General features: G+C 35.8%; 1 protein-coding gene across 1 annotated transcript in view; it reads right to left on the reverse strand.

The window, feature by feature from the left end:
* Positions 1-14,279, reverse strand: part of LOC149300376 (maltase-glucoamylase-like) — an 81,102-nt gene extending 66,823 nt beyond the window's left edge. Inside the window, exons 1-13 of the mRNA XM_089485322.1 lie at positions 14,153-14,279; positions 10,709-10,794; positions 9,981-10,101; positions 9,772-9,881; positions 9,527-9,678; positions 8,327-8,498; positions 5,181-5,280; positions 4,096-4,208; positions 3,826-3,951; positions 3,231-3,362; positions 1,906-2,022; positions 1,646-1,759; positions 161-245 (exon numbers count right to left, since the gene is read on the reverse strand). Coding sequence (XP_089341448.1) covers positions 161-245; positions 1,646-1,759; positions 1,906-2,022; positions 3,231-3,362; positions 3,826-3,951; positions 4,096-4,208; positions 5,181-5,280; positions 8,327-8,498; positions 9,527-9,678; positions 9,772-9,881; positions 9,981-10,101; positions 10,709-10,794; positions 14,153-14,279 — 1,555 coding nt within the window. The remainder of the gene's footprint in view (positions 1-160; positions 246-1,645; positions 1,760-1,905; positions 2,023-3,230; positions 3,363-3,825; positions 3,952-4,095; positions 4,209-5,180; positions 5,281-8,326; positions 8,499-9,526; positions 9,679-9,771; positions 9,882-9,980; positions 10,102-10,708; positions 10,795-14,152) is intronic.
* Positions 14,280-25,789: the final 11,510 nt, after the last annotated feature.

Here is a 25,789-nt window from a genome sequence, read left to right on the forward strand (position 1 = left end):
AGGATTGTTTATATGATGCAATTAAAATTTTCAAACGCAAATATATTTACTGCAAGTGAATCCCATTTTAATATTACATCATAATCGTTTATGCAGGTTAAGTGGCATTTAAATTATAAAGAAACCATTTTCTATTACAAGCTTTTTAATACTTTCTTACCGGGTATGTAGGGAGGGTAGTTTAAATTATTATCGGCACAGCCTTTACTTGATCCTTTGACAAAATTAGACACCTCATTCATGTCCTGTGTTGAAAACATCAGATACTTAGTGTTCATTTCTTAGTTATTCAGATTGCATTCAAAAGCAGACGCGGGTCGAAACCTGCTTGGTTTTTATTGTTTCCCCATAAAGTTAAAACCCTCTTAACAACCTTCAATGGCTTAACATTCATTGTTGTATTGTTGCATACCCATACTGTTTGTGGAATAGAGGGATATACATTAGTGGTATACCACAAATTCTGCCCCCATCTATGTATGTAACCTGTTTGGGATCTAAATGCTTATGTTTTGAAGTATGAAGTCCTAAAATGAAAAATTGGCATGATAACACCTTGTCTAAAAAATAACATAATAGACAGGTCACAGTATAGTTTAATAATTCATATGAATGTTCTGTTGGATTCTTGCAATAAACCTACAGAAAGTATTACCTATAAACCCAGTCTTGTTTATTATTGCACACGCATTATAATGTCTTTTTCTGGCATTGAATACTTCATCAACCTCGGTAAATGTCTTACAAAAGATAGAGTTGTTCCTACAAATGCATGGAGTAGTTAATGGTAGGAAGTTTTATCAGTTACTAATTGAAGTAGGCCTGGACTGTCCATTGAAAAGGAGTTATGTTATATATGCATCAAATGCCTATGCATTATTTTTTATTACTATTAGCAAAACAATTAAGTAAAGCTTGTTTTAGTGGTTTGATTATGCTACATCGTGAAATTTGACACTCATGTTAAAGCGTTAAAGTGTTGAATAATACTAAGAAGCCGTTAGATATGCAAGGAAAGTCTTTTCTATAGAAGGTAGGAATAAGTACTAAGTCCCGAGGAATTCATGAAGCCTGGGCATAAGAGGGCACAGCATGTAAAAGCATGATTGGGGGCAGTGGAGGGAGCTGTCAGTATTGTTGGACGAGGGGGGAGGTGAATTCCCTCTCCTTGTGTGGTGGTAACCGATTATAGAAGGGGCGGGCAAGGACAATGCTAGTTTTGTACTGTGTTAGGCAAGTTTGTATTACTTGGATTGTGTTTTTGTTTATATCGTATGTATATTTGTTTATATTTGTTATTTATTATTTATGTATTGTTTGGTTGTTTATAAAGGTTGTAAATATAAAAAGTATAGGCTAACACAGTGCATACTTATGTTTAATAAAGCTATAGCCCTTTGTAATCCAAGATGTTGTGGTATGTTTTTATTGGTAGGTTTTGGGCTTCGAGGGGGAGTAATAATTATTTAAAAGGTCAGCACGGTCCTCACTACCTTCATAGATGTCATAGAACCATATATTTCTAAGGTTGCAAGCATTTAATCACATGAATGCAACACCCACTCTAAACTAAAATGGTTAAATCCTTTTACACAATTACATCTGAACTTCAAAACAAATACAGTATGTCTTCTAATTTACTTACAATCCAGATGCCATCATATTTCACTTGATCATGAAATTCTTTGCATTCTCTAACCCACCACTGTGTGCAGACATCATTAGTGTAGTCAGGAAATACAGTGACACCAGGCCAGACCTAGAAGAAAAAAAAACATAATTATAAATATAGTAGTGTGAGAAAGACCTCTGCCCAATAGTGTGAAATCCTTCAGTACCAATAACATAGGCATTTCATAAAATGTTATGTAAAGAATAATCAATAATATCAGGGTAACATAATACCTCGCCAATAAGTGGTGTTTTCCCGTCTGATTCATTAACCCATACACCGAGTTGTTGTCCTCTATCATATGCAACATAAGGACCATTAACAAGAGGGGTGTTAGCTATAGCAGGATCCTGAAAGAGAATTTATCAGAATTTCAATATATACCAGTTTATAAACATGATGCAGAGATAGATGCTGAGTTGCTGAGCTACATAGACTTGATAGCACAGATGTGTGAGACATAAGTAAAAGAAGAGATTTATGAATAAATATCACTTTAAAACTTAAAAAGATACATGTGCATATCCCCCAATGCCTAAATGGTTAATGATTACTAAGGATTAGCTGATAATAACCATCACCTACAATAAAATGAATACAGAGACACAAAGTGGATTCAAGCCCTTTTGAACCCTCATAAACTAATCTCTGCTCGATAACATTCAAAGCAATACCTGGTGCTTCTTTGTATTATAACACAAGAACAAGGATCATTTTATTGACACCATTAAAAAACGTTTTCTTTATTTGAGCGCAAAAATGAATGGCGAAACAGAATTAAAAGTTTTAGTATGTAAAATAAAATCTTTAAACACTGATGAGTTATATTTGCCTTGGAACGGCGGAATGTTCGAGTTGTTTGCAATGTTAATACATTTGCAATGTTACATTCAAAGTTATGTAGCCCAAACGACAACTAGGATGTATTAGCCTGCATTGCTACCTCCTTCCCCACAGATGAAGTTTAATTGTGCTTGGTATGAGTTCTGGTCACACCTCGATGCTACCTCAATGTTTGAAACCTAATGCCATCTTAATAGATGAGAAGATAATCACAGCGACTCTATCTAGACCTTGCAGCATCTTTGAGGACCCCCTGCTGGCTTATTAAAAACAAAAAACAATCACACAATGAGTTTCTCAATGTCCATAAAGGTCTCAAAAGACCTACAAAACCCCCAAAAAGATATTTAAAAAAATTTCAAGAGGTCTGCAGGAAAAAAGTGAAAATGTAGCACATATGAGAAAAAAAAAATCTGAAATAAATGAGATAAGGCCATACTGAAACAACTCATATCGCTTTCATATATAAATACTATAGTATAGTATGTTTGGGGCCAATTTGGTGCTTCAAGACATAAAACAACATACGTTGGATATCACTGTATTTGGGTGATGTTGCCAAACATAAAAACACCTAACCTATAAAATATATATTATTCATAGTATGTGAAAGACCAATTACTGGAACAGTTCTGGTCAAGTTCATGAGAAGAATGAACTTGACAAAGCAGGAGGCCTGAATTGTAGTTTAATACATATAAATATAAATACTTACCAAGATAATAATATATCGCTGACCGTTGTTATGCAAATCTGTAGCAAAATCAGGAAGATCTTTAAATTTCACTTGATCATATGTGAAATCTTTCCGATTTTCCATGTAATCAATGTCAGTAAATTGCACATCCTAAAAAGAAAACAATAGCACAGCATTATGGCTAAGGTTTTGTTTTGTAAATACATTTACAGCTGCACAACATTATATCTTAAGTAAATTAAATATTTTCAGATAATACATGATATTATACAGTAGATTCCTTATACTGAAGGATAGACAGAGAGAGTTATATACAAATGTGATACGTGTGCAGTTTCAAAAGTGGTTTTATCACCATAGCAACCAATAGAAGGCTCCTGTTGAGTGGGGCCATTTCTGGAGTTGATTCGGTGATAAAACTGCTTTTCAAACGTTGAAATAGAATCACTTTTATATATATATATATACGAGAGGATTGCCTTCCATAATGATAGTGTGTTCACGTGGATGTGTTTGAACATAATGTCGTATTTTATCCAGTTATTTTGTGACAGTCAAGCACACTAAATGAGAAAGTAGCATAAAGTTCATAGGAAGACTTGCGTGTACTTACGTAGGGAATATCAATATCTCTGTTTCTCTGTACCACTTCTTTCACTTCATCCAAAGATTTGTAACCCCAACGGCTCAGATGGAATCCAAGTGTCCAGTATGCTGGTAGATATGGCCTTCCAACAAGCTAAAATTTAAATTGTAGTCTTGTTATAGTAAAATAATTTAAAATGCTTTGAATTCAGAATTCTTTATGTGTGTAGAATGGTTTAAAATAGTGTTTTCTGACACATCATATAATGTCTTACTGATGTCATGAAATAAGACTTACTTCCAAATACTCCATAACTACTTCCTCTGGGTTGCTGCCTATAAACACATAGAAGTCGAGGATTCCTCCTATTGTTCTATAGGTTACTGCTGGAGCAGGCTGAATTAACACTTCTATAAAGTGGAAAGTGGACAATTTGTTAAAGCTAACAAACAATAAAAACGTCAAGTTGGAGAAATGTATTTGATTACATATATTTAAACTTAAGTGTTATTGAAACACAACTCAAAAATCATTTTCACTTCAAGAGTATAGTCAATACCACTGATATTTCCATAGCACATAAATAGCTTGTGATATGTCATTCTATTTAAAACACAGTTATAGAACAGTTATAAGTTATAGAAATGTAATACTAAAAATAAGCTATGTGGTGACATAAGTATTGTTGTCAATGTTTTAGCCAGTTGAACTCTTCCTGTATTACATGTCTTTTGATATGTTAACGAGGGCACACCTACAGTGATTCAATATGCCTGTGGAATGAAAAATCTTAGTTCAGTCTCTCTCTGCCCACCATCCTGCATGGATGGGGTAATCGGTGGTGTGCTGGGTTATGTTGGACCTTTAGGTTGCAGGTTAGTCTTGGAAAGTGTTGCATTGTATGTTGGGCTGTCACTCATTTATTGTATGTTACTGTGTTTTTGTCTCTTATTAAATATCTGTTAAATGTAGACGAACCTTTGTGTTATATTTTTATATTTGGTTTAAACACCACAAGCTATTTTACAGGTGCTGTATGAGGGCCAGTAACAAACAAACAAATCCAAGCGCACGCACTGGTCTTCTTAATAAAAACTTATTTCATTCAAGCAACATCTATCAATGTTTTGGTCCCATAATTCTGCATCTTAATCAAGATATGCATATACATACTGTATATTATTTACATCAAACTGCAACCTAAGCAGTACTTGTCCGAGCTGAGCAAAGTATGCACTTTCCCCAACACACAAACTGGGATGCTGTGGGAAGCTTGAGCGTACCTTTGTAAGGAGGGTGTGTTGAACGACCAGTCAAATGGGCTACCTACTGCCATAATGCGGTGGCTTATAAACTTTATAGCTAGAAACTGAAATACTTGCCCATTGCATTGCTGTTCATCAAGAAGACACCAAAAGCTGATCCATCGGTATCCTCCAAACACATAAAAAATGTCTGGGCACCATACAAGTTATTTCCATCCTGCACAGCAAATATAAACATTAGTAACAATAAACTTAAAGATGCAGGTCATTTTTGCTTTGTTCAACTGTAAGCTTCGAACTCCATTTACTGTACTCACATAAACCATATATTGTTTTTTCAGGGCAGCTTCTCATTTACATGTTATAATTTAGTATGGAAAAAAACATAAAAGTCGGAAAAAAATCAGAGTATCACAGTGGATTTCCTCAACAGAATATGTGCAGATACAGAAATCTTAATTTGCGTTCAACAACATTTTTTGGATAAAGCCCCACATACATAAATATGTCATGTTTTTGGGATGTTATGGAGTATAACATGTCCATTTATAATTCACCCACACTACTTTCTAGCAACTTGCTACAGAAAAAAACCCCTAACCCTAAAATTCCCTATTCAGTAACTCTAACACTAAAATCAGTGGTGTCACCACCACAGGCGCCCTCTCGTACCAGACCATAGAGAATTTTGTCACACCTCACCCTGCTACCTGTTAAGGGCTGTTTTTTTGTTCAGAATTCAGATTCAGAAGAAGAGAAACAGACTCCTCATCCACCTCACCCTGCCGCTGCCTCTTTTGTGCTCTTTTGTAAGTGCGCTTTGGGGGTCGTCACTGTGCAGTTACAAAACTAGAGCACGTCCCAGTGCGCGGAGGTCATCTTTTTGTGTCAGCTCTGATTGGTCCCACCACCGTTTCTCTCTCTCACCCTTGCAAGAGCTTAAACTTCTAGGACAGTCTCCCTGAAGTACAAAAGTAAGCTCTGCATGTGTGGGAAGAAACAGAACAGGTAACCAAAGGATGGCAGCTTTGGGGGCAGGAGTGAGCCTAGGGTCCCTGGGGCAGGATTTCCTTGGCGCCCTTTTAGTAGGGATGGCTATAGCACTGATCCCACTCACATGTGATGGTTCACCCCGTCTGTTCCCACCCCTTTCTGTTAATGCTTTTCCCCTTCCCTACTATACCCATTCCTTCCTATGAATGCCCCATCACATGATAAACTCTGTCAACAGCAAACATTTGCTTACAACAAATAAACTTCATTAAATAAAATGATTAAAACATAAAATATATCTACTCTATTGTATATTCCAAAGGCCAAGTTGTAAAAATATAAAATTTAAAGAGGCTGTAATGGCAAGATTTATTTTTCTGACATCCATGCCTCCTTCCCTGATGAGAGGGTGGTAGATAAGTGGAACAGCCTCCTAGGAGAAGTGGTAGAGGGTTATACAGTGAGGGAATTTAAACACACATATGGGATAGGCTTATGGCTCCTGAATCTAACACAAGACCAAGAACTGATTAAAGTCTGAGTTTTTACAGCAGGGAAAATGAGCAGACTAGATGGGCCGAATGGGTCATATGCTCACCACGCTAATGTGCCATCAAGGGTCAGGCCCAGGCCAGGAAAGAATCTTTCTTATCTCTCTTGCTTTACACACACATTATATATAAACCTTCTAATAAGCCAGAGCATGGCGCTGGAGTGAATTTCGACTAAGGATGTACTATTATGTTCAAAGGGGTTAAAGACATTGAGTAGTTAAATGTAAGTGCATATATGCGCAAACAATTATTGGTTATTTTTCCCATTCTTTTGTGTACGCACTGAATCATTATAAGGGTTGTCATAACATGACAATAGAATTGTTCATTTATTCCTACTTTCAGACTGAAAGCAACATAGACAGGAAAGAGTAGCAGGCTTCTCTGACATTTATGACAGATGGTGCATAGTATTCATTCATTAAATAGAAAAGTAAAACACCGATATTGCCCTGGTAATCTGATATTAAACATTAGTAGAGTTAGTTTTACTGTGTTTTTACACACATTATTTACTGCTAATGGTGACCTTTGCTGTCATGCACGCATAATGGTAATGAAAAAATAATCTTTACAGTTGGTAATGGGACTTTTATTGTTCTTGGTTCCTGGTACTTTGTACCTTTTACACCAGTGCTGGAGTGGCCGGTTTGGGCTTGAGAAGCTTAAAAGTGAGTCAGACAACGCTTCTTGTCCTGGTGCCACTCAACAAGCTGGCCCACCCACCCATAAGTGCTTGGTCAGCATACTTAAAGCAGTTTCAAGTGTGAGAAATGCAAACTTCTGTTCCATGAGAAGTAAATTAAAGCATACTTTTGTTTCTTGTTCAATATTCACTTCAAATCTATTTTTCTTTTTGCTTCAGAAGCAAGCGTGAATAGTTAGAATTTTATCTTACCACCAGGTCTTGTCATCCAGGAGCAACACATGGTCAAACTTATTTAAAACGGAGAGAATTTTATCTTTACACTATGCTTGTCTATTAAGTCGCACTACATTTGTATTTAAATTTCATTAGACATTCTTTTTGTCTCGTGGAAAACTTAAATATGGTTTTCTACTTTGCATGAAACACAGAAAGAAATTTGCACTGCACAGAAAGATACCAAATGATTTCAACATACAGCAGAAACCTTCAAATAATTAAACAAAAGTTACATTCATTTTATTATAGTGTGCGTGTGTGTGTGTGTGTGTGTAGGTGGATGGTTTCCTTATAAACATTTCTACTGTTCATTATTCTCAAAATATTTCAATGTAATATTAAATACAAAAGTTTTCAATGAAAAGCACACAATTTAAAAGCTCTGTCAAAACATCGCTGTTAAGTAGAATCGGTGCACTCATTTTATTCTGTAACTCAAACATTGCCAAATCCTAAATAAGCTAAACCTCTGTAAGTTATAATTCATTTTACTTAATTAAACCTACTGAATTGTTTTCTAAGCTAAACATATTCATTGCAATATTCGTTAATTAGAAATATACCCTTTATCCTATAATAGTTTAAGAAGCTTGAAGGTAAGCTCTCATTAGACCTTTGTTTATAATTGCTTATTGAAAGCTACTTATTCGAAGACTCACTCTGGTGCATTACTCTTTTTTTATAATTACAAACCGCAAGCTACTTATATACAGAATTTTGATAATGTAAACAGAGTGGGTAATGTACTTGTAATAATTAAATACAGGATAATAATAATAACAAGTACTTACTCCGTTGGGGAACCAATCTCTCGAAAATATAGGCCACTTTCTCCAGTTGATATCATGCTTATATTGTCTGTGAACATGTTCACCTAAGCCATAAATATTGGAGCTTGGCAATTTTATTGACAGCTGGAGAAATTGGTCAGCATATAGCAGTGGTCCAATAGTTGAGTCAAATCTGAAAAAGCAAATCAAAGAAATTAAAGTATTTCTTATGTGAGTTTAAATAAGTGCACTCAATATAATCAAGGTGTAGGATTGGTGGTAAATATAAGTACAGTATCTATCTATCTATTTATCTATCTATTTGCTGTATCTTTTTATCTACCACTCTACTGCATTATGTTCTTCTCCTATATATATTTGTATATTATCTTTTCTCTATCCTGCCACATCCACAGTTAGGTGTACCTAACCATCCCTTGTCATATGCCAAGCACATAATGGAGCTCAGTCATTTTTTAATGTGGATACTATCACTTCAAGCAATAGTGTATGTAGTTGAAGTAATGTGCATTGCTGAGGCCCAAATGGCTCAGGAGTAATAAAGTAAGGCATAATTTCCCAAACAATGCAACATTAAAGCAAAGGAAGAAATATTTTCTCCATGGTGTAGAATTTCAATATTTCTTCTTCATTACTTTTGTTCCATGCTACACTTTTTTGCTGTACACTCTATTGTCACAATACATCGCTATGTGCCTCTTTTCTTCTTTGTGACAAAATATGGCTCTTTACCCCTCTCTCTACTTTACTACATTAATATCCAGTTCCTCTCCTCTGGGGCTGAACTCAATTAACTTATATCCTCTTTGATGTACCTAGTACCACGTTACCATACTTGGGAAGTCTCAGGGTTTGCTCCTGAGTCTCAGTGTCTTTGCATCAACCTCAGAGTCTCAGGGTGCAGGGGCAGATTCTCAGGGTCACACAGTCTGCAAGTCACTCCTACCTATTCTACACTACTGTAATCATATCTAAGACTCTAAATTAGTGTCTTTGCTCCCTCAATGTTATGGTTGATACCCATACATTGAATGCAGTTGACTCCGTGTGTATCCTTAAAGTCAAGGTTGCCAACACATTTGGCAAGTCAGAATACTTATGATAGGTTGTTAAAAAGGTTAATATTTAAAGAGTCTCAGGGTTAGCCCATTTAGAATGTTCTCAGGAATGCCAGTTATTTGTACATCCAGTAATACTCACAGAACTTTAGAGTTGGATTTTCTGATCACTTGGATACCAAAAGGCTTCTCTAACAGTTTGACGTCATAATTTGGGTTTAATTCTGCTGGGCCATTAAATTCTTTAACATGCTCATGAGGAACCTCAAATCTTGTCTTGCTGTGGTCTGTTATCTTTAAAAAGGAATACAGTCGGTTGTTACTTTAAAAAACTCACAGAAGTACACATAGGTTCATGCCTGTAGTACCAATTAAAAAACGACAAACCTTGAATCTAAAACGATTTTTTGATTGTATTTGTGCAGTCAGGTGTAATTCTTCTATTTCATTTCCAAATACTGAAGGAGTAGGTAGCTTTTTCAGGATAGCTTCAAATCCTGCAATGCAATTGTGTTGTTTTGTGTAATAGTTCTGAAGAATGCTATTTTTCACTTAAAAGTTTAAGACAATTTATTTAGGTGGATTTTTTTGTTTACCTGTTTGTGTCACACGCTTTCCACCTTCGACATTGTACCCGTGACTGCTTGAAAAAAAACACCAGGGTGCATATGTTTCATTGAATGGACTCCAACAACAGCCACGTTGCTTACAGACAACCTATTTTGATCAGGATGAATAAATTAGCTTTTTGTGATGTGAGTGGTCTCAACACATTAAAGAGTAGAAATGGTTAAATAACATGAAGGTTCACAAATACTACCTATACTCATTATTCTATGAATTATAAATTGAAATGCAAAACATGAGCATGAGTGGTGTATTTTGGCATAAGCTGACTTGGCTTAATTTTGCAGATCACAAAAGTGCGGTGTAAGGATGCCTTAGATTTTGTGTGGCATGTGAAGAGGGCATGGCTCACAAGCTTCCAATCTACTACTAAACCAGTGATGTCACGCAATAGAACAGACATGGGTTTTTAAGACAAGCTGAGACCGTACCATAATCAATTGAGAGCCACGTATGGCCTGTGAGACAGAAACAATAATGTAGATATGTAGATTAAGCAGCCGCTATATTACTTGCTTTCTCTTGATTCAATATTACAATGTAATATATACATTACATATACTTAAAACACATAGTATTGCTTGTAAGGGTAGAAGGTTTTAAAGGCACATTACGGTAGTTATGTAAAGTGTGCAAAGTACACACATATTACTTATAACAACAACATTGTGGGACATCAATTTGAAAGAATGATAACCTCTGAAGCAGTTTGGTCTGGAAGACAGTCTATCCTGTGATTAAAATCTGTGGCAGGACACTGGGGTTCAAATGGAGGGGTTGGTTCTAGGAAAGAATAAAAAGTTAAAAAAAATAAGTTATTTAAAAAGACTTAAATTCCTAAAATGAAACAGAAATTAATGAAAAACAAGATTATTTTCAAGCAAGCAGTCATGCATCGAGAGATAAGAATTATATTCTCTAAGCTATTAATTTATTAACTTAATCAAATCAAGAAACAACAGGGAGAAATTCACCATCTTCTGCAAACCACAAACTTAGCACAAGGGGAACAAGAATGATTAAATAATTATCTTGTAAATCTTCATTTGGCAAAATAATTATGGTAAAAGCTATAAAAGCTTAAAACTGAAATATAAACAATATATGTATTTAGAATCTAATGTCCAATGCTCAGTGCATATCTATTAAGTCTTCTTTATTAGAAAGAAAAGGCACAGTACTTATCTCATTTTCTTTTTTAAAACTATATCTTTATTTTCGGGGAAAAGGAGCAATGTGGGCACAGATGATTCCCAGTAGTAGTAATTAGATATTGCGTTGCACAAAAGTCTCAATTTATAGTTATGTTTTACATAGCAATAACTTTATATTTACTGTACATAATCTATATATAGTACTCCTTTTAATCACCCTCTTCCCAAACTACCAAATCCCTATTTTTTACTTTTCATGTAGCCACTCAAAACAACTTAATAAGAACATGTTGACAGTAATCATTAGTAAATATTTAAGGATCAGTGTTTTTTTTCCAAAATGTCACAAATACACACTTACACATAATCACTAACACACTCTCATGTAACACACACTTACTCTCATAATACATTCATGCTAACACAAATACACATACATAAACATTGATGCTCACACTCACTTACACATTGATGCTCATGCACATATTTGCACATACACATTCATTCTAACACACACTGCCTCTCACAAACACACTTACACACAGACATTCAAGCTAACACACATGCTTATACATAACTTTCACTCTAACATACATACATACAGTACTGTCCAAAAGTTTTAGGCAGGTATGGAAGAAAATATTTGTTGTCACCACTCTTTGCCTTCAAAACAGTATCAATTCTTTTAGGTACACTTGCGAACAGTTTTTAATGAATGCAACAGGAAGGTTGTTCCAAACATCTTGGAGAACTAAACACAGTTCTTCCGTGGGTTTGGGCATCCTTGCTTGCTTATATAACTTCATGTAATTCCAGACAGACTATCTTCAGAGAACTCCTCGTTCTCTGAAGATAGTTCTTAATGACTTTGGCTGTGTGTATGGGGTCATTGCCAAAATATATTTGAGGCCAATCAGATGGCTTGATGGATATATTTCTGCCTGTACTTCTCAGCATCGAGGAGACCATTCATTCTGACCAAATCCCTAACTCAATTTGCATTAATGCAGCCCCCAACTTGCAATGAAACTGCACCATGCTTCATTGTTGCCTGCAAACACTCTTGTACCACTACTTCGATCAAACTGCCTTCTGCTACAAAATAGCATATTTAAAATTTTGGATCATTGGTCCAGAGCATCTGCTGCCAGTTTCCTGCACCACAGTTCCTGTGTTTTTGTGAATAGATGCTTGACCTTGTTTCCACATCGGAGGTATTGCTTTTTGGCCACTGTTTAATCATACACCTAATTATATGCCTACAAAATCCCTGTAGTGTACATAGAAGAATTAATACTGTTTTGAAGGCGAAGGGTGGTCGCAACAAATATTTTCTTCCGTTCACTTTTCATTTTCTTAAAGGATAAAAACTAAGTGATAAAATAAAAATTAACTTTTAAAGTATTCTTACTTTACAGCATCTTTCACACCTGCCAAAAACTTTTGCACAATACTGTACATACATACTCACTCATCCCTTTACCCTCTTACTCCCTCACTCTCTCTCTCACTCCCTTATTACATTACATTATATTACCATAATTAATATAGCACCAGCAGATAGTTTTATATATAATCATTTAAAGTCACAAACAGTAACATATTGGCACAAAAGGAGAGACCTGCTCTTGCAAGCTTATAATCTAGTCATTGGTTGAGGGGGAAGTGAAACAGTAGACAAGGACTCCTTGTCTTATGAGGACACGTTGTATGCTTCTCAAAAGAGTTGGGTTTTCAGAGAGCTTTTCAAACTTAGACAGGATAAAGAAAGTGTGACAGAACCTCACTCACAGCTTTCTTCCTGGCTGCCTATACCGTGCATGAGCAGTGTTATTTTTACTGCAGGATCACATAATATCGAGTTACGTGACCCTGCTGTATTCCTGCTTCTCCAGGCGAGTCCAAAATTGTTCACAAAGTTCCAGGTCTGACTAGCCCTTTGTCAACACGTATGGACCGGCTTGGGGTCCAAAGCATTATAATATTTAACGATGTTACATAAGCAAACAGTCATAACCACAGACAATTTTATAGCAGAACTAAAGCTTATTTTGTGACAAAATCATCACAAAAACTGTTTGGGAGTTACTTTTGTTTTATTATGACCACTCAATGATCTTTTATCTCTAGGATCCCTATATATATAATTTATTTTTATGCCACACAAATGATTACATTTATTCTTATGTAGACTTGATATATAATATCATAGCAGAGTGACATCATTAGTTTTTATCCAGTATTTTGTGTGTTACTACATATTATGTGCTTCTTTGAAAGCGCAAGCTGCCTAAGCGGCGCGCTAATTGTCCATTGCTGGACATTAGTTATATAACAGGGGTCACTAAAAGGTCAGGAAAGTTAAGGCATAAAGTTTTGGCGGGCTAGGTTAGTTAAATCTAATTCTAGGTTGCTGGGCAGGCAGTTTATTTAGCGCAGCTGATTGGTTAATTAGCTGTGCTGCAGCACGAGGTTTGAGTGGGCGTTCTGTGCGGCGGGAAAAATAAGCACAGCTGATTGGTGCAGTCAGCTGTGCTCACGGCGTGAGGCAACTCTAAAATAAATAAATAAGCTGTGTGCAGGCAGATTAAATTCATCTCAAGAGAAATCTTCAAGGAGCTGTTGCTGAGCAAGCGTCCCACCCCCCCTCCCCTTTTGTGTTTAAATGTAAGGTATGTAATATGTATATTGTCGTAGTTTTATAAGGGGTAAAGGTCGCCTCTGTGTTGAGGTGGATAGAGGCTTGGTGTTACACAATCTGGTTGAGAAAGGGGCGGATTGTATTTGGTGTATTATATATAAGAAGTTATTTGGTTATTACGTTAAATGGTTTGTGTTGGTAATGCCTCTTATACCCTTTTAAATAAAGCTACGGCCAATTCTATCCAATTTACAATTCTGTGTCTGTGGTTATTTTATTGATTTGTTAGGGGTTAATATGTACATGCAATGGACATGAAAATACTGGTTTTCAGATTTTTGAATACCTATATCTTTGAGACCAGGTTCTCCGGTGGCGAAAAGCACAACCATCACAACAGCAATTATTGTCACGATGATGAACATCACGATGAGTGTTATTTCCAACGAACTAAATTTTCGTTTTTTTCCCATCTAGAAAATATAAAGGCCATGCAGAATGAGAAAAAATGTAATGCACATAAAACATATCTGCATATAATTTTGTGTTTATGAAATACTTAATATTTCAAATATTTCAATGCGTATAGCTTGGAGCAAAGGAGAGAGAGGAGAGATGTTTAAATACTTTAAGAAATTTACAGGAGGAAGGTTTATTTCAGAGGACAAATGTTAGAACAAGAAGCCACAACCTACAACTGGAGAGCCAGAGGTTTAAATATAATGTAAGGAAATGTTACTTTACAGAGATGGTGGTAGATAAACAGAACGTATTCCCAGCAAAATGGTAGAAGCTAATACAGTGAGGGATTTTAAACATGCATGGCAAAGGCATAAAGCTATCATGAATCTTAGATAAGACCTGGGATTGGTAAAGTTCTCTAACTCAGGAAATAAATAGGCAGACTACAAAAGCTAAATATTTCTTATCTGCTGTCAAATTATATGTTTCTATGTTTTTATACTATTGAGAAACAAAATTACAAATTTACTGTGTGTAAATGAGAAATAGAATCATGAGTTAACTAATGATCCAGACTGTAAGCAACCATACGATCCTAACATGTTAAAAAAGCATTATTTTTGATGTAACAAATGTTTCAATGGCCACCACGACATTCATTTCAATCCAGCACACAAATACTGCAAATTTAGAATAAGAACACTTTGGCTCAAAATGCTTGCAGTGCAAACACTCATAAATGTTGACAAATGTTTATATTTAGAATTTGTATTAATGTCCTTGCATGTAAATCTGATCTTTTTTAGCATGTGATTTACAAAGATAAGTACACCAGCTGTTCATCTCTACCCTAATCCCCAGAGACGCACAATGCTTACTAAAGTTAGGATACATGCCATAGCTTACAATCAGGACTGAAGTGCAAAGGCTGAACCGCCAACTGCTCAATCTTGTGTGAAGTACAACACAGTATCATTAATGTTTAACTGCGCATCAGCAACAAAATTCCTTGAAATCAATCTGTAGCTTTCAGATCAATACAGCGGAAAGGAAATTGCATGTTCCTGTACTTTAAAAGGGTTTTATCAGAGAAAATGAACATACATGTAGAAATAGAAACCCTTTTCACTGTTTATGCAGACAGCAACTATAAGAATTGCCATGAGCACATTATTAAGACATTAAAGTTTATCTTAATTATTGATAATCTTAGTGTTGCTAGGCATAGATGCAGTGTGCAACCCATAATAAGAAGCTCAAAGGTTACTTTAACTATGCCATGTACCATTAATCTGAGCTGTAGACCCCATTCTCGTTGATATGAAAAATCAGATGCATGATTGATGCTGTATATTTGATAAATCATTTGGTACCCATATGATGCAATAGATAAAGGATCAGAGGAGTAGATATAAAATACCATTCTAGAACTAGGATTCAATTGGTCCTTTAAGTGAATTTTTGCTTTTATATATGATGTCCCTGTGTTGCTCTAAACATGGATGTTTTTCAAAGAAGTATATGAAAAGAGAATACTTTAATTATTGTAACAAACCACATTTATTGTGGTTTTCAGACTTACATGGAATAAAGTTATGGGGTTTCTTTGTTGTACTTTGGGGTCTTTCGTACGTGACAATCTACAAGGTAGTATATAGGGACAATAATTTTGTGTAGGTAAGGTAAAACATTACAAAAGAAGTATTCTGTTACATTGATTATTCTAGAATATGCTATGAATACACTGATGATAAACACATATGTCCTTTACCACTATACCACTATATGACATTATATCCCAGTTCTCAGTAGTAACAACATAGTAGGTGGCTGGCCCAGGGAAGGCGACAGTCAGAGATACGTCACTGTCTATAATACATTTCCATTTCCTCTGTACCACTACTAATTTATATAAAGATATTTCATGTCAATACACAAAATTATTTTATAATGGTAAACTGGAAAAATTCAGGAACAAACCTCAAAATCAAAGGCAATCCATCACTAAATATTTCAAAAATTGCTAAAGAAAATGCTGTTGATTAAGATGGCCTAATTTGCTATATATTGTAAAACTATCATGGCAAGAATAATAAGTTAATCTGTGCACGTCCAACACAGTTTAATGCATTCAGTTTAATAAAAATGATAACTGAGGGTTTATAAACGATAAACACCATGTTTCTGTAATTAAATATGTTTGAAAAATTAAGAATGTGACATTCCTGACAATGTTTGGAGATTTTAAAAGTAATCATGCCCTTGCTGCTTTTCGTTTGGTGCCTGTTTATAGTCACATATAATGCTGAAATGTGATTCATTCTCACATAGGAAAGTATCTTTACAAAGGGTTGTGTTTATTTCCATGCAAGTGAATAGAAACTGTGAAAGTACCATTATTACTCATAATGAACTCAGAGAAATGATATTTAAATTGTAAATGTGTACTAATTATTTATGTATTAATTATAGCCATAGATTCTGCCATTAATTTAAGTGTATCACTTCTCAAAGATGACCCATTTGATAAATGAGATGAGTTATAGCAGGGATAAAAAAACTTCTAGGTCTCTGGGAATTTTTGCAAATTCTCTCTGATCATCATATTTAATAAATAACTTGGAGGCGCTTTAAACATTAACCCTTTGATAGCCCATCACAAAGCTTATACTGTAGTGATTCTATTATGTGTTATATGGGACTAGCTAAGCCACCTTTTATTTATGAAAAGGTCACTGAGGTCGGCCCCTTATAACGTTTACTGAACCTGATGAGATACAACTTTCCCGCCAACTACTACTTTAGTGAATAACACAATTTTTTGTCTTTCTGGTGTTCACTTTCTAGCGCTACCTTCAGCCCTCCTGGGTTCCATCTGGGAGGAAGAAAGCAAGGAAAGCGCCCAGATGTGGCTACCATTCTCATAGGGCTATGTGGAATATCCATAAATGCATGTTACTAATAATGTAATAAATCAAATTGGGTAATCCAACTGAAAAATTATGGGTGAAGGCAACATTTTAATGAAAATTGCATTTCATTCCTTGCTTCAATATGTTTGAACATACTTCAGTGTTACTGCCAAAGTAGCCTGGAGTGGGAAACACTTCAATAATTTTAATTAAGCATATTGGCTTGCATTTACTAAATTAGAAAAATAATAGATATCCATGCACAGAGATTATATATAAGATTTTATTAAAACCATTAGCTGTAATAAATAAACACACAAAGTCCATTGTCATGAAGTGCCCTTATTTTACATCTTATATTTTATTTTTTGGATTTATAAAGCTTGGTTGTCCACTAGTAAGTTCTAGAGTAATATGTAGCAAAATGGGACATCAGATGCTCAAAAGCCAAACACTTCTTTTTTTCTAGGCTGAGTGGACCCGAACGTGTAAATAAGTACTCCCACAGCATTAGAACTTGGGGATAGTATCCTTTTCAGGATATAAGGATGGATTTTGTGCGTACTAATAAGGTTCTTAGGTGTCACTTTAAGTAGCATGAGTGAGCAACCCCTTTAAGACGGAGAGAGTACAAAAATCATCCATAAACGCAGCTTCTTGTTGAGGGGAGCTCTGATTACCATTAAATGTATTTGCATTTAGCTTGAGCTTGTCTGATTTTCTTTAATTACAAAAAATTATATCAGTATTACATCTTTCATCATAATATCATACTAAATAAAAATGCAAACAAGCTCTTTAAAAGTAATATCATTTAAGCACTACATACCTTGGATTATCTTTCTGTCCTCTTTCTCTGTGAACTGCCTATCCAAAGAAGAGGACTTTAAACTTAAAAATATGAGCTTTATATACTCCAAGGTCTCAATTACAATGCTTTTATTGCTATACAGCCAGTTAGTGATTACACATCTGTAAATATGCATTTAAAACTTATTAACAAGGCACATTTTGACTCAGATAATATATGAGTTAATGATAATTCATTAACAATGTTACATCACATAAACAATGACTTGGAAAAAATACTTTATCAGGTTGCAATAAATAATCAGGGGCCAAATGAATGGCATGATATTTATCAGAAATCAAATGCAATTTAGCAGCTCTGTAACTCCGGTGGACTTAGAACAATTGGATTTTTTATGTATTTGTACATTTGTATATTGTAAACCTTTGCCCCTCTAGCTTAAAACTATGTTCTCTTGTTGTGGTGGTATTTCATCTTTTAAATAAACTGTCTTCCTTATCATGTTGATTCCTTTAAAGTATTTAAATGTTTCTATCATATCCCCCATCTTTCTTCCAGGCTATATATATATATATATTCATATATATATATATATATATATATATATATATATATATATATATATATATAAGATCCTTTAACCTTTCCAATAAGTTTTATCCTGCAATCCATTAACCATTTTAGTAGCCCTTCTCTGAATGTTCTCCAACAGATCTATATCCTTCTGGAGATATGGTCTCCAGTACTGTACACAATACTCCAAGTGAGGTCTCACCAGTGATCTGTACAACGGCATGAGTGCTTCCCTCCTTCTACTGCTAATACCTCTCGCTATACAACCAAGCATTCTACTAGCATCTCCTCCTGCTCTATTGCATTGGCTACCTGAGTCTTCTGAAATAAGGATGTTGAGGTTAGGGCAGTATCAAATATTCTATACTCTTAACAATAATTGTTTAAATAAATCTGTTAACGGCTCTGCTAGTACACCAATAAGCTCTTTTAATAACTTGGGGTCTATACCATCAGGCTCTTCGACTTATTTTTCTTTACCTTAGACAGATAAAGTAGGACCTCTTCTTTGATAAAATCATATGTATCAAAAGACTCAATTCCTTTCCTTCATTTTCATCTGCAAAAACTGAACAGAAATATTAATTGAGGCCGTCAGCTAGACCTTTATTCTCTTCCACATACATTCCTTTTGTTTTCATTCTAACTAATCCATTTTTTACTTTCCTTTTCTCATTTATGTGTCTAAAAAACGTTTTATCTCCCTTTTTTACTGACTGAGCAGTTCTATGTTCTGTGTATGCTTTGGCAGCTCTTAGAACTTGCTTTGTCTCTTTCTGCTTAATCTTATAGGTCTGTCTTTCTCACTTTGGGGGTTTTTGTACTTACTAAATGCTAACTTTTAGTTTTTTATTATTCTGGTCACTTCTGCGGAGTACCACAGTGTGTTTTTGTTTATTTTTTTGCCAGGTGATTAGGGCTGCATTGACATACGAGTGACTCTACCATGTTGAACATAGAGAAGGCAGTCCCACATACCCACAACTAAAAGACCTTATAAAACTACAAGGATCCGCATTATAAATAAGTGGATTTATTTGAAAAGCCTTATCCCTCATGTTGTTTGTGAGTGCACTACTGCAAATTTATATATTTTTTTGTATACAGTTTACACTATATGCATATATTTATTTCCTTTTATGAGCGCTTCTTGTTTTGTTTGTGAGTATTTGTGGAGTACTGAAGAGCCAGCTGCTCTATGTTGGGAGAGTATTTACATATATATTCATTTTGCACAAATTTGAAGGTGGATTTCACAGGGAGTGTTGTATTTCACTTGTAAGTAGGACAATCTTATACCCAGTGGTGTAATTAGGTTTTCTGCTACTCTAAAATGGGGCAATTTTGCCTTAAAAAAGATATGATAAAGATAGAGAGATAGATAATCATCATTTTCATTGTCTTTATATGTACTCAATAATTTACTCAGCTCTGAAATCAACCTCTGTTTATGCACGTACCAACAGGATGCATAAGCAATGTTTAAACCTATGTGAAATGTTGCAAATTTTAAACATAGCTCTTTAACACAGAGATATCAATGTCATGGAATTAACTCAGCACCTCAGCGGGGTGCTTCCCCTGTGACGTTTTTGAACAAAAAAAAGCACAATCCTTAAAGTAGTGGAAGTATCTTGTAATATAGATAAACATATGTTTCATCCTGAAGTCAAATTATACATTGTCAGTTACAGTTGAGTTTATAAATGCACTCGCTTAAAAAACAGCTGAAAATAACCCATAAGCACACAACATAATGACATATATATATATATATATATTATATATTTTATTATGATGAGCTATGCTAAATGTAAAATTTACAACATGTAATGAGAAAAAAAAAATCATAAAAGTAAAAATAATAGGGGGAAAAAAATCACAGAAGAGACATAAAGATTGGCTAAATACATTACACAGTCCAATGACCTACAGTCATACTATAGAAGAATACATATTTAAGTACTTTGTGAGACACTTGACAAAGAAGTTATAGCCATGCCGCAAAATCTCTTTTCTTCCATCATGATCTAAAATTTCTTGCACTGATTGACTGCATACGTTTTCAATCTTTCAATGAAATCAATAGGTGTATGGGCGATTGATAGTTTAAGCAGCTAATCAGCTGCAGGAAAATGCTTTCATTGAAATCAATGGGAAGACCTTACACATGCGCATTGGGGTCTAAACGTCGTTCAGCAGAGATCATGGTAAGTGTCCCTCTTAATATCCACTCTTAATACCACCCACAATTAACTATAATGATATAACTAATATCATAACGCTGCCACCACCAAGAAAATTTATTAATGGGGTGCCTTGGTCTCCAAAACGAGGTAGACTAAGAACCCACACAATATACTTTAACACAATAATTATGTGATTTCAAATGACCAATAAAATGGTCGAATCAGGTAACGTGAGTCTTTACCAGAAAGAGGCAGAACTTAATAAATAAAGGAATATTTATTATGAACAAAATAGTCACAGTGCATACAAAAAAAGATGATAACAGATTATTTACACCAAACAGATAAAAAATAAAAAGGAGAAATTACAGAAAACGTAACTACTATATGAATGGTAAAGTAACAGTTTTTCTGTCCGTAGGGCTCCGGCAAAGAAAGATGGCAAATTATTCAAAATCAGATCTTGGGCCCTAGTAAGCACACTGACCAATTTCCTAACATTAAATGCATCCTTTTTTTAGTTCATCTCGAGTTTCCAAGCCGGCCCAGAGGTGGTATAAGCGGAGGAAAGGTGTACCTATAGGAACCATAAGTGACCCCCTTATGTTGTGGAGCCATATCAGTCAAAATAAGTTGTTTTCATTTTATTCTCCTTCCTGTGATCATCACAGGGATAAGTCTTGCATTTATTAATTTCTTGTAAATTATGTATGAAGTCCATAGATATGTCACGCTTGCTACTTATGACTAAATACCATGGACTTCAGCTTAAGTTGCACTAGCCATATTTGTATTCTTTTTGTAGGATGTGCTTTCCCTGTTCTCGATATGCACAAAAGGATGTATGATTATGAATTTATGGGTGTTGCATATGACCCTGGAAGAAATGGTTTTTCTAACTGCTAGTGGTCACTTAGCATATCAAAAGAATTCACAATCTATGAGGGGATACAGGCATATGGTGGATTTATGGTCAGCTTACATTGGACCTAGACGTTGCGGCACCTTCTTTTTAACATTTCACACCTTGCAGAGGGCCCTGGATGGAGTCCCAGCTTCAAAAGACAAATTCATGTTATAAGACTTTTTGGCACCACATGCCTATACACTCAAATTAACCCCTCTCATACTGAAATTGTCCATACCATCTCTACCAGGTAGCAAGTCCATGTATGCTCTACACAAGTTGGCGTGACAAGGATTCTGTACAATCCCTCCCTTCTATATGCATTAAAGTGATGGCTGGAGTGCCCCTTTAAAAAGACAGATAAGTGCTTGTGACAGGCATAAGGACATCATGTACACAGGAAACTGCCAAAGACCAGAAAGTTTAATTTTGTTTTACAACAAGTAAAAACAGCCCTTATCTTTTCAAAAAGAAAATTTAGTAAAGATTATGTATTAATATAATCTTTTATTTATATAGCGGCAACAATTTACACAGCACTTCTTAAAAAAAACATAGTCAAAGTGTATGACAAAACTGGAAGCGACAGACTAAGACAAACCGATACTCGGTAAAGAGGGCCCTGCTTCATCTTCTTTGCCATTCTGCCCTAAGATAACCCTGTGCAAACTTATGTCGAAATGGTGGAGCTTCCAGTGATGTCCTCTCCCCAATCCTCCAATCAGAGCGAAAGGACATCACCAGAAGCTCCACAATTTTGCACTATGGTAACCTTGTGTGAATTTCTGACAAAATGGGGTTGCTTCTGGTGATATCCTCTCCCCCGGTTGCATTCCTATTGCTACAATTTCCATAAACCTGATTTTAACAGAAGAAAGAAATGTGGCTACCAGTAGCTATTAAAAGGCTAGTTAAGGTGGAGGTCCATTTGACGTGTGGACTACAGGATAGTGCAGAATTAAGTAGAAAGAGAGATAATAGAGTATTTTAGGATACCACCTATTCTCCTACATTCTATATGAGCAATCTTTGTACATTTAAACATATTATATTTTACATACTGTGAATATTGAATATGTGCCTTCAGCTTCTCAGCAGACATTTTTATGTTAACCCTGAGTGTCCTTTTCTGTGTGACTCTATGTGCAATGAAAGGTTAAGAGTGGACAGGTGGTTGGCTATTTCTTGCTCCAAGTAAGTTAAAAGAAACTGACCAAGTCTATTCAAGGACCAAAATGAGGGGGGTCAGAAGTGATTGATCATCTCAGCTGCAAACATGGTCTTTGACATAAACTGACCATAATAGGATGAATGGTTTTCCGTATCTTTCTGTATGTATATTTCAGGACACTTGCTACGTAGACAGATCTTAGCACGTAGCTGTCTTGTTTGTAAAGGTATATAAGACGTGTTGTTTTCATGGAGAGAGAGTAGTCTGGCTGATGACACTCCCCCGTGTGCACGAGCAATAAAATCTGCTTATTCAACTCTTTTGGGAAGAATCTGTCTCTCAAAGTTATTGAGCATTCACAGTTGGGGGCTCGTCCGGGATCCCACATTTCGGACTCAGGATCCAGATGGTGCAGACTCACGATCCTTTACCCAACATTGAGCTCATCTGAAAGAAGGTAAGAGGCACCTCTTTTAAAAGAAAGCCTTTAGTGTAAAGTATTGGGTAGAGGATACGGGGGTCAGCCACTGGGTACCTATCTGAATGACGGGATCCATAATAGTTGAGTAAGTAAGATGCATGCATGTTCTTCTATTTTGTATGTTTATAAGAAGTAAGTTGTATTGTATTGTCAGAAGTTGCAACTAAGTTGAGTACATAGCCTAACCCGCTATTGTAGAGTACATAGCTTACCCGCTATTGTAGAAGTACATAGCCTAACCCGCTATTGTAGAGTACATAGCCTAACCCGCTATTGTAGAGTACATAGCCTAACCCGCTATTGTAGAGTACATAGCCTAACCCGCTATTGTAGATTTGTGTTTTGTGTAGAGGAGAATAAGATGGGAAATCATTTCTCCGGAGTTACCCCGGGGTCCCCTCTAGAAACCATGATTAAGAAGCATGGCAAAGAGATGGGAAAATATATGTATAAATGGAAATTAGCCTCAGAATCAGATGAGGATAATTTTTATTGTTGACCCTCACAGGGATCTTTAAATATGGAATCCCTAAAAGGACTGCGTATGATTTTAAAGAAAGACATGTCACATATCTCCAAAAATGAATGGAGAGTGTTTTGTATGTGGTTTGGGGAAGGTTTCAAAATCTGGAGAAAGCATAATGAGTCTGCTCCACTTGAAAACTCCCAACACCCTCAGGCGGCCGCCAGTTCCTTTTATCCTGTTAGGAAAGAGGAAACTGATAAGAAACTGCAGAAAGAATCTCAGAATGTTGTACTTGTTGATAAGTTATATCCTCCATTGCTTACTAACAATGATATGACTTTTGATGATTTAATATTTAATCCTCCCCTTATAATCATGTTGCCCCTGGAGCTGATGCTCCTGTTCTCATTCCTGAACCTGTTCACACCCCATCCCATTCTGTCCCAACACCCTTTTCATCTCTATCACCCTTATCCCAATCTACTGCTTCCCCTCCTGCTCTGCACCCAATTTCCCCTCCTCCTTCTATTAATGTTTAATTTAAGAAATGCAGTTGTTCAGCCCATTTTCCATATTATTCCTAACCCTACTACTATCCTGTCCTCTATCCCTTCAGAGGGCAACTATTTCACTGTAATTGATCTAAGTTCTGCTTTCTTTAGCATACCTTTTGCATAGACAGTCAGTACCTATTTGCATTTGTAATGTGGATGATTTACTTGTCACATCCCCTACTGAAGAAGTGTGTGTTGCAGATTCCTTTCATCTGTTGCAGGAGCTGGCTAGGAAAGGACTTAAAGTGAACAAACTGAAATTGCAGTGGTGTCACCTTGAAGTTAAATACTTAGGACAGCTTATTTCCCATGGTTATAGGTCTATCTATCCTGATAGGTTGACCCCTGTTATCAATTGTCCAGTGCCCTGTACCAAGAAACAGTTACGTGCTTTTCTGGGAATGGCAGGACAGTGGATATCTTTTACAGATGCTGATCTAAATTTGTTTGTAGATGGCTCATTCTTCATTGACCCAAAAGGACAAAGAAGGACTGGCTACGCTGTTGTTGACTGTTTTCAGGTGATTGAGTCAGGACCTTTACTTGCTAATTTTTCAGCACAGGTCGCCGAGTTGGTGGCTCTCACTAGAGGATGTATATTAGCTAAAGGAAAGAAAGTGAACATATATACCGATTCTAGATACGCATTTGGAGTTGTGCATGATTTTGGTGCCATCTGTCGATTACGAGGTTACCTTACTTCATCAGGTTCTCCCATTCTTAACCACACACATGTAAAAGCATTGTTAGATGCTCTCATGATGCCTAGTGCAATAGCTGTAATTAAAATTGCAGCTCATACCAAGGGTACTGATGCAGAATCGAAAGGCAATGAGTTAGCTGATAAATCAGCCAAAGAAGCGGCAGGCTTGCCCTTCACAGAACTTTTCAAGGAGCTGCTAATGCAGACCCCACCTCACTAACAATTCCCATTGATTTAAAGAAATTTTATTCCCAAATTGATGAGAAAACTCAGCAATATTTGGAACAAAAGGGAGGAGTGGAAGAAAATGTTTTTTGGTTTTTGGCATGGCCCTCAAATTTTTCAACATTTACCAGCTTTACCTCCTGATTTGGCTCCCTACATTATCAGACTAGCGCGTGGCCTGAGTCATGTGTCTAGTGAAGCAATGATTAAAGCTAAACAAGCTGATTGGTGGGCCCCAGGTATACGGCCTCTTGTTAAAGAATATTGTGAACAATGTGTTATTTGTCAGCACAATGTGGGTAAACGAGTACAAATACAAGGGCATGGGAGGACTCCGTGTCCCATGGGACCCTTTAGAAGTTTGCAGATTGACTTTATTGAAATTACAAGATCTGTGCATTATAAATATGTCCTTGTTATAGTGTGTACATATTCCCGCTGGATAGAAGCCTACCCATTCCAACATGCAGAGGCAAGAACAGTAGCAAAGAAACTACTACAGGAATTTATTCCTAGATATGGTATACCT

This window comes from Sceloporus occidentalis, unplaced genomic scaffold (genome assembly GCF_023333645.1).
Source record: "Sceloporus occidentalis isolate IW3139 unplaced genomic scaffold, rSceOcc1.0.p SCAF_25, whole genome shotgun sequence".
Lineage (NCBI taxonomy): Eukaryota > Metazoa > Chordata > Lepidosauria > Squamata > Phrynosomatidae > Sceloporus > Sceloporus occidentalis.